Genomic DNA, 9939 nt, shown 5'->3' on the forward strand with positions numbered 1-9939 from the left:
TCTTTGGTTCGAAACCCCCCTCCTCCCTGTCGAATGCTATCTATCTTTCTTCCTTCCTTTCCCTTCTTTTCTTTCCTTTCCTTCCTTTCTTTCCCTTCTTCCTGCCTTTCCCTTCTTCCTGCCTTTCCCTTCTTCCTTCCTTTCCTTTCCCTTCTTCCTAACTTTCCCTTCTTCCTTCCTTTCCCTTCTTCTTTCTCTTTCCCTTCCTTCCTTTCTCTCTTTCTCTTCTTCCTGCCTTTCCCTTCTTCCTTCCTTTCCCTTCTTCCTGCCTTTCCCTTCTTCCTTCCTTTCCCTTCTTCCTGCCTTTCCCTTCTTCCTTCTCTTTCCCTTCTTTCTCTTTTCCTTCCTTCCTTCCCTTTTGATTTTCTATAATTGTAGGAAAAAAGGCCCTTGATAGTAAACATTACTTCATCAGATAACGGTTTAATTATGTGTCATAGAATTGTTGAAGGATAAGATTGTATGTTGTTACTATTTTACTATGGTTATATCTTACTTATATAAATATTACCTAGTGTCACTAAAAAAAGAAAAGGAGGAAGACTTATCTACAGTAAAACCAAAATCCATCCAAACACCAGCTAACAGAATATACAGCAAACATGAAGATATAAGAGAACCAAAACCAAAGGACAAAATGCCTAATTAGCAACCAAAGTAATATAAAGCCTAACTAGCAAATTAACTATATACAATATATACAAAATGGGGAACACAGATCAGCTGGGTAAATTTGGAGGTGTATAAAACAGTCAAGAAGGAGGAACCAAGAGTGGGATAAGGAACAGTGGGGAGTAAGTACAAGGAAGGTACAAGAAGCAGGGTAAAGGATATAGGTACAAGGAGGTACAAAATCAGGATCAAGCGCAGGGTCAAAAATAATAGGCTAGCAGTATCTTGCTAGCAGAGCAAACTACTGAAGAGAGAGGCACTAGCAGAGGAAGGACTAAACACCCACCCAGCAGCCAGCATCAGGTGGAGACTGATTACTGGGATCTGCTGGGAGAGACACCCGCTGGTGGACACCAGAAGTGCAATTCTCTGCTCTGGGAACTATAGTGCCACCAGCAGGTGATCCAGGTCCTGACAATAGCAGTGTGTGTATCCTTTCAGGCATGTTGTCTCTAATTAAAACAGCGGACAGAGCCATGCAGAGAGAGAAATCACTGCTATGACTTGTTCAAATACTGTCTCCCCATTATTGTCTACTGACAGAGATTGTTATAGGGACTGAACAAGGAGAATCTGGGAGTCTTTTCTGGATTTAATATTTAATACTCACCTGTGATGATCTCTGGAGAAAATTCCTCCTCCTTATATGGCTCATCACCCTTCACATACAGTTCACCTATTTCTTCTTTCACTTCAGCTTGAATCTGATTTGTGCCCTGAATAACAAAAACATACAAATATATGCTTTAATGTGTCACTTTATTAAATCCAATAACCTCCCCTGGTGCTTGTATAGTGTAGATCCACTGTTTTATAAGACCCTGAGTTTCATCTACCTTATTGCAGTGAGAGATGTTGTCATCATGCTCCCTATAGTTCCTGGAATACAGAGGACGGGATCGTCTCTCTGGGGGATTTCTGTTACTGGATCCATCTGTAGGAAACACACACAATGACTGGATACATTGTTTCTTTGTCTTTATATAAGAGGATGTGTGTGTCTAGGTGGATCCTCAATACAAGAAGTGAAAGTTTCCTCTTACCCGGTGATGTGAGGGGCGGCCGGTTATCCATCATGACGTCCTTCTACAGATACTTGTGTCCTTCTATATACTACCACTTCTCCATGGAGAAGTAGACAGTGACATCCTGACACCTGACATACTGGGGTTTATTTACTAAAGCTGGAGAGTCCAAAATCAGACTCCCTTCTGAATAGAAACCAATCAGCTTCCAAGTTTCATTGCCAAAGCTTCATTGAACAAGCTGAGGTTAGAAGCTGATTGGTTTCTATGCAGAAGGGAGTCTGATTTTGGACTCTCCAGCTTTAGTAAATAAACACCACTATGTCCTTATATCAGAGGATGTGTGTATCTAGGTGGGTCCTCAATACAAGAAATGAAAGTCTCCTCTTATCCGGTGAAGTGAGGAATGGCTGGTTCTCCATCATGACGTCCTTGTGGAAATCCTTGTGTCCTTCTATATACTCCCACTCCTCCATGGAGAAGTAGACAGTGACATCCTGACAACTTACATACTATGTCCTTATATCAGAGGATGTGTGTATCTAGGTGGATACAAGAAATGAAAGTCTCCTCTTACCCGGAGATGTGAGGGGCGGCCTGTTCTCCATCATGACGTGCTTGTAGAGATCTTTGTGTCCTTCAATATACTCCCACTCCTCTATTGTTTCTATGTCTTTATATCAGAGGATGTGTGTATCTAGGTGGATCCTCAATACTTTACGCTCTTCTCTTCTTACTTGGCGATGTGAAGGGTGGTTGATCATTCATTATAATGTCTTTTCTCAGATCCTTCAAAATACATCCACTCCACTTTACTTCACGGCCAGTTAGCGGAAAATGCTCTGTTGTATATAAATCAGGCTGCAATACATAAGATCAAAGAAACATTTCAAATTAACCAGCCACTGAATGAATTCATATTTAGTTCTATGTAGATTGCGTGCAAGGCTCAAATCACAACTTTCTATTGTCAAAAAACCGCTCCAATTACGACCTAATGGTCGATTCCACTTGCAGAAAGATTGTACTGAAGCAGGGGTCAGCAACCAACTTTGAGCACTCAAAGATCCATTTGGACCCGGTTCCCACAAAAAAAAACACTGGTAGCCAGAAAACCCTTATGACATCTAAAATGAAGATAACACTGCATATATCGTTTTTTTCCTTTGTTCAATATCACTTTTGTCTTTGGACTCATCAGAGGCGATTGAGTATGCCAGAGCTGACTTGATGTCTTTAGTTTGCTGTCTAGTGATGTTTTCTGCCATTTTTATGGTTCTGTCTTTGACAGTCTTTGCAGAGAGGGGCATATCTCTGATTTTCTGCACAATTTCACTCTTGTTTTTGAAGTCCGAGAATAGATGTTCTGAAATCTTAATGAATTATTCTTTTATATAATCTCCATCTGTGAACGGCTTCCCGTGTATGACTATTTCCTGAGCGGCCACAAAACTAGCATATGTAGTTGAATTTGCAGACTTCATCCACTTCTTGAAATAATTTTTGCTCAGATTAGCCTTACGGGTGTCCGGCGGGGTGTCCAGCTGCATGTGTGGGCGGGTGTCCGGCAGGGCGTCTGGCCGGATGTGTGGGCGGGTGTCCGCAGGGTGTCCGGTAGGGTGTGCGGCCGGATGTGTGGGCAGGTGTCCAGCGGGGTGTCTGGCCAGATGTGCGGGCGGGTGTCCGGCCAGATGTACAGGCAGGTGTCCGGCTGGATGTCTGGGTGGGTGTTCAGCAGGGTGTTCGGCCGGATATCTAGGCAGGTGTCTGGCCGGGTGTCTGGCCAGATGAGTGGGCGGGTGTCCTGCGGGGTGTCTGGCTGGATGTGTGGGCAGGTGTCTGGTGGGGTGTCCGGTGGAGTGTCCGGCAGGGTACCCAGTGGGGTGTCTGGTGGGGTATCTGGCCGGATGTCTGAGCGGGTGTTTGGCAGGGTGTCTGGCTGGATGTGTGGCTTGGTGTTCGGCAGGGTGTCCGACTGGATGTCTGGGTGGGTGTTCGGCGGGGTGTCCGGCGGGTTGTCCGGCAGGGTGTCCGGCCGGAATGTAGGCCGGATGTGCGGGCGGGTGTCTGGTTTGGTGTCCAGCTGTGTGTCTGGCGGGGTGTCGCACATTGGCGGATGTGGTGTATATCTGCAGCAACAGGGAGCTGCAGCAAGGTATGATAGAGCCACATGTGGCCGACCCCTGTACTAAAGAGACTGTTGTGAATGGGCAAAGTAATAGAAGATCTGACAAGACCACGATCTGTCCATTACTCACCTTGGCTAAGCTCCCCCACCACATTATTCCTCTGAGTTCCATCCCTGTGTAAGTGTTGGATGGTGATGGACCTTACACAGAGATAGAGATGTCAGCCTCTCTTTCATATGACAGCATTTGGGGTGACAGACCTCTCAGGCCCAAGTACTGCAGTCATGTGCTCTGCCATACCCCAAAACACTGGTTATTTGCAACAAATCTGACAGAGTGACCAAGGAGTGGGGGAATGTAGCAATGGTTAGAATAAGTGGTTTGATGGTGGGCTAGTATGTGACGCCGACACTTTGTCCTCAATTGTCAAACTGATAGGGTCTGTTACAGTAAAAATAGCACAAAAAATCTGCCTATATTTTATAGACGCTTGGCAACTTGGTTTTAGGCAGACATTGGTAGCTTAGATTATTTGCTGGATTTTTTGGACCTTTGGGTTTGGGAGGGACTGCCCACCCGAGAACCTCATCACTTTGTTGGACTCATCCAAGCATGTTCCTTCTTCCATTTTAATGAATGAATTTTCCAGGCATTTGAGCCTATCAAGAAATACATGACCCAACATGGCAAGGCTAACTCATCTGGTCAGGGCTCAATTGCCTACCTATAGCTGAAGGCCAAGGGATACATTTTTTTAATTTCAATAATGTTTATTCGTTTTATCTTAGAAAAGAAGGAGTTACAAGCCAGTCCAAAAAATATACATCCATTTTCTACAAACTGCAACCCATCTGGGCTGGTACAAGCAATGCATGATATACAATATTCCAGGACAATTGTCAGTCAACGATAGCCAGAAGGGTCTCATGGGGACTTATAGATGTATGGCCATAACAATAAGGGAAGAGAGAAAACTAAAACTAAAAGAAAACTTTTTGTCAGGCCTGGCGTCAAAGGCTACCACAACCTGTATGGAGCGTCAACCACCCTCCAATGTTCATCAGGCCAAAAGGGGGAACCCCCCCCCCATGGCCTTTAGTAAGCTATATCCAATACCAGGGAAAGAAACATGAAGGGAAAGAAATGAAGAAAAGAGAGAGGAAGGGAAAAGTGAAAAGAGAGATAAAAGAAGAATAGAGAGAGAGAAAGAAGAAAGAAAAGGCGCATGGAGTAGGAGGAACCGGTGGGCAGCCAGGCGCGGGGTATAAGATGTGTTCTGTTTATATATTCCCCATATTGTCCACCTTCCAGCCTAGGACGGTGCTGAAAAATATTTTATCCAAGGATCCCAGGTTTTTTCAAAGTAGGCCATCTTATCATGAAGAATAGCGGTCAAACGTTCAATTACATCACCGTCCTTGTCTCTAAATACCACCCAAACTGTACTCTCCGCTCCTCGCAAGACCTCCTACTCTCTAGCTCCCTTGTCTCCTCCTCCCATGCTTGTCTCCAGGATTTCTCAAGGGCTTCACCCATCCTCTAGAACTCCGTACCCCAATCTATCAGGCTATCGCCTACTCTGCTCACTTTTAGGCGATCTCTGAAAACCTCTCTCTTCAGGGAAGCCTACCCGGACCCCAGCTAATATTGGAATCCTCTACTCTTCCTACCACTCCATCCCCCACAGCTAATTACCTCTTGTACCACTATCCCCTCCCTCCTAGATTGTAAGCTCCAAGGAGCAGGGCCCTCTAATCCCTCTTGTATTGAACTGTATTGTTACTGTACTGTCTCCCTCCATAATGTAAAGCGATGAGCAAACTGTTGGCACTATATAAGTCCTGTATAATAATAATAATAATTGACCATTATCCAGGTCAGCTTGGCTTTTAGAAGGTCAAAGGAGGCCATGGGGGACTTCCAGGAGTGTGCAATGGATATTCTGGCAGCTGTAAACATAAATGCAAACAGGCGTCTCACATATCCGAATATGGCTTCCCTGGGATACATTTTTAATAGAGTAAAGATTGTGGACAGAGAAAACAGATGCCTTGAAAGTGACGTGAAAGTAATTTAGGTCAAGCTGGAACAACCTTCTCTATAAAGAATAGTACCTATTAGTAATTAACAATGGTAATTAGCAATGCTGCCCTGATACCTTCATCCTAGAAATTCTGTAGCTCCAGTAATGTAACTCCAACTGACACCTACCACACTAAGAATCATGCTTAAAGTATATGTATAGCCAAATCTTTTTCTTTAGTCCTAGACAGCATATGGGAGCTTAGAACCCCAGTCAGATTTTTAATGCTGTCTTTATACTCACTGGGGGAAATCACCCCCTCTCTTTGACCATTGTCTTTTGAAAAAGGAAGTGATAGTACAGGAAGTTAGGGGAATCTCCGCAATGTGACACAGACACAAGAAACCTGGCATGAGGTTTAAGCATTCACTAATCTATCTAAACTAAAACATAAAAAATATATTTTAGCAACAGGCCACATTTAGTAATGTATCTCAGATAGCACCTGTCTAATCAACATGGTATTATGGTATTTAGATTGCAGTAACTTGACTACCTATAGGGATTTAAATACCAAGGCATCCCCCTCCACCTGCTGAAAAAAACACTTGGCTGGGTGGTGAAACATGTTTAAAACTAACCAGCAATTCAGATTTACTACGAAAAAACACCCCACATGAACAACAGCAATCAGACAGTATCAACATCAATAGAAAATCATCAAACATTTCTAGATCTCAAAGAAGTTGGAAAACATTCACTGAGATAAAGAAGCTCATCAGTAGGACAGTGAGATAGTGAGATAAAAGCTTCAAAAATATATAGGTAGGACTCTTTGGAGATTAATGACAATGGAATAGACGGAAGACCAAAGAATAGATTGATAAACTTAGGGCTCGGGACTTGGAGTTTAATGACAACAGAAGAGATGGAAGACCAAAGAAGAGATTGATAAACATAGGACTCAGGACTTGGAGTTTAATGACAACAGAGGAGATGGTTGACCAAAGAAGAGATTGATAAACTTAGGACTCAGGACTTGGAGTTTAATAAAAACAGAAGAGATGTTTGACCAAAGAAGAGACTGATAAACTTAGGACTCGGGACTTGGAGTTTAATGACAACAGAAGAGATGGAAGACCAAAGAAGAGATTGATAAACTTAGGACTCAGGACTTGGAGTTTAATGACAACAGAGGAGAAGAGGAGATGGTAGACCAAAGAACTGAATGAAAAAGTGAATAAGGACAGCATTAACAAAGTTATGAATATAGGCCTACAACACCTCCAAGACAAAATGTTGATCTTGAAAGAAGATCTAAATACACAACACCAATAAACATAGGACTCAGGATATGGAGATTAATGACAAAGGAAGAGATGGAAGTCCAAATAAGAGATTGATAAACGTAGGACTCAGGACTGGAAGATTAATCACAATGGAAGAGATGAAGGACCAAACAAGTGATTGATAAAGGTAGGACTCAGTAGATGGTGATTAATGACAATGGAAGAGACTAAGGCAGGCCATAGACGGGTCGTTTATCGGCCGAATTTTCGGCCGAAAAATGAAAAATCAGTTGTTGCTGACAGCGATGCTGCCATCAATGTCCACGAAAAATGGCCAACATGACCGATAACAATAAATGAGAAGATCCGCGAACAACGGCCGACGGGCTGACCCCACTAAAGGCGTTATCGGCCGATTTTTCATGCGGACGAAAGTTCGGCCGATAAACGACCTGTCTATGGCCTGCATAAAGACCAAAGAGACTGAAAAACGTAGGACTCAGGACTTGGAGATTAATGAAAATGGAAGAAATGGAAGACCAAAGAAGAGATTGAGAAAAGTAGGACATGGAGATTAACAAAAAAAAAAGAGAAAACATAGGACTCAGGACTGGAAGATTAATCACAATGGAAGAGATGAAGGACCAAACAAGTGATTGATAAAGGTAGGACTCAGTAGATGGTGATTAATGACAATGGAAGAGACTAAGGCTGGCCATAGACGGGTCGTTTATCGGCCAAATTGTCGGCTGAAAAACGAAAATCGGTAGTTCTGCTGCCACCAATGCTTACAAAAAATGTTTGTTTTTTATAGATTTTCCAACATGACCGATAAAAAGAAATGAGAAGAACCGCAAAAATCGGCCGACGACATTGCCCCACTAACGGTGTGAATATCGGCCGATTATTCGTTCGGACGAAAATTCGGCCGATAAACGACCCGTCTATGGCCTGCATCAAGAAGAGATTGATAAAGGTAGGACTCAGGACTTGGAGATTAACAACAAAAAAAGAGATAGAAGACTAAAGAAGAGATTGATAAAGGTAGGACTCAGGACTTGGAGATTAATGACAGTGGAAGAGATTGAAGACCAAAGAAGAGATGGAAAAAGGTAGGACTCAGGACTTGGAGATTAAGGACAATGGAAGAGATTGAAGACCAAACAAGAGATGGATAAAGGTAGGACTCGGGACTTGGAGAATAAGGACAATGGAAGAGATTGAAGACCAAACAAGAGATGGATAAAGGTAGGACTCAGGACTTGGAGATTAGCACAAAACAGAGATGGAAGACTAAGGAAGAGATCGATACAGGTATCATCCAGGATTTGGGAAATAATTACAGTGGAAGAGATGGAAGACCAAAGAAGACAAGGATAAACGTAGGACTCAGGACTTAGACATTAATGACAGCTGAGGAGATGGAAGACCAAAGAAGAGATTGAAAAAGCAAACCAGGACAGCATTACAAAGTTATGATTATCGGCCTACAAGACCTTTAAGACTGCTTTCGTTGACCAACAGGTTTGGTGACCAAAGTCCATAAAGTCTCAAAGTGTTTATCTTAAATAAAGAACTAAACACACAACACCAATGACCAAACACAATAGAGTGGAGCATAAGCCAAGATTCATTCTTTTATAGTTTTGGAACTTGGATGAAGAGGGGAATGGTTATGACCAATGGTGTCACAAGTAAATTTTACTGCTGGCTCGCCCCTGTCTGAGAGAATTCCTGTCAAGTTTGATCCTAGCGATACCCAAGGTCCCTACTGCAAGCTCCACCCTCTATATCCCCCCTCCCCCTCCAAAGAAAATTCTCCTTCTATTCCTATGAACAATCCTCATGAAAACCTACAGGAACCGTGACACCATTGTTATGGTTTTTATAACCGGTGACAGCCAAAGGCAGGTCCATCAACACGCAGCTCAAGCCATAACTGACATAGAAAAGGCGACTTTTCTGGAAAAGTCACCTGAAAGTTTCAGATTTGCTGATGGATTTGATTTACTTTGAACTCCTACACATTCAAAATCAGAGCTGGGATGCCAATGTCAGCCAGCTACTGCAGTCAAGTTTCTAAGACACGGTACTGCTCATACACATATACCAACCTGAGCTAAGTCACCTATAACTATGGCTAGATGAACATAGAGGACTTGCAGAAAGATGAGGATGTGTGGATGTGACATGATCCCCCCATCCAGTCCACACACAGTGCTGGGACCCCCTTCTCTCATAATAAGAAGACATTATTACCTCCTCCTCACTGGGTACACATTCTCCAAGATAACACCCCCTCCAGGAGGATTCTGTCACTACTCTTCTCTTCTGGGCTACAAGAAAATGGCCACCGGTTTCCAGTTGCCCTGCGCGTGCGCGGCGCCATGGTAACCAGATGCAGTTGAGTGGCCGTGGAACGCATACTGGAACGCAGAGCGATCTGACACTGCCTCATAAAAAAGCAAAACAAAAAAGCCCCGCCCTCCGGACTGCTGTTCCCAGAGTATCCACTAGAGGGCAAAAGCCCACACAATCACTTTCTCCATTCAAAAGAGGGGTGGACATTGTTTTGTAGTTTAAACCTCTATTAAGATGTACATTTATGTTATAAATGACTACAACTAAACATTTTTAAAATGTTTCTGCAATAATATTTTTTTTAGTTATTTCATTAAAGCTATCGATCCTTGTTTATTAAAACTGTGTTATTGGTGCAGAGGCGGCCATTTTGTTGTAGTCCATAGTATGGTTAGAGTGGATCCATTGAGGAGGAGGAGGTAATATTGTCTTCTTATTAT

At 43.0% G+C, this 9939-nt stretch overlaps 1 protein-coding gene across 1 annotated transcript in view; it reads right to left on the reverse strand.

Moving 5' to 3' along the window:
- The window catches only part of LOC149466169 (uncharacterized), a 29235-nt gene extending 19723 nt beyond the window's left edge, over nucleotides 1-9512 (reverse strand). The window contains exons 1-4 of the mRNA XM_089672774.1: nucleotides 9398-9512; nucleotides 2275-2558; nucleotides 1509-1606; nucleotides 1283-1388 (exon numbers count right to left, since the gene is read on the reverse strand). Coding sequence (XP_089528900.1) covers nucleotides 1283-1388; nucleotides 1509-1606; nucleotides 2275-2308 — 238 coding nt within the window. The 5' untranslated portion in view covers nucleotides 2309-2558; nucleotides 9398-9512. The remainder of the gene's footprint in view (nucleotides 1-1282; nucleotides 1389-1508; nucleotides 1607-2274; nucleotides 2559-9397) is intronic.
- Nucleotides 9513-9939: the final 427 nt, after the last annotated feature.

Source organism: Staurois parvus, unplaced genomic scaffold (genome assembly GCF_062004578.1).
Source record: "Staurois parvus isolate SC_StPar_1 unplaced genomic scaffold, SC_StPar_1.0 ptg000132l, whole genome shotgun sequence".
NCBI lineage: Eukaryota > Metazoa > Chordata > Amphibia > Anura > Ranidae > Staurois > Staurois parvus.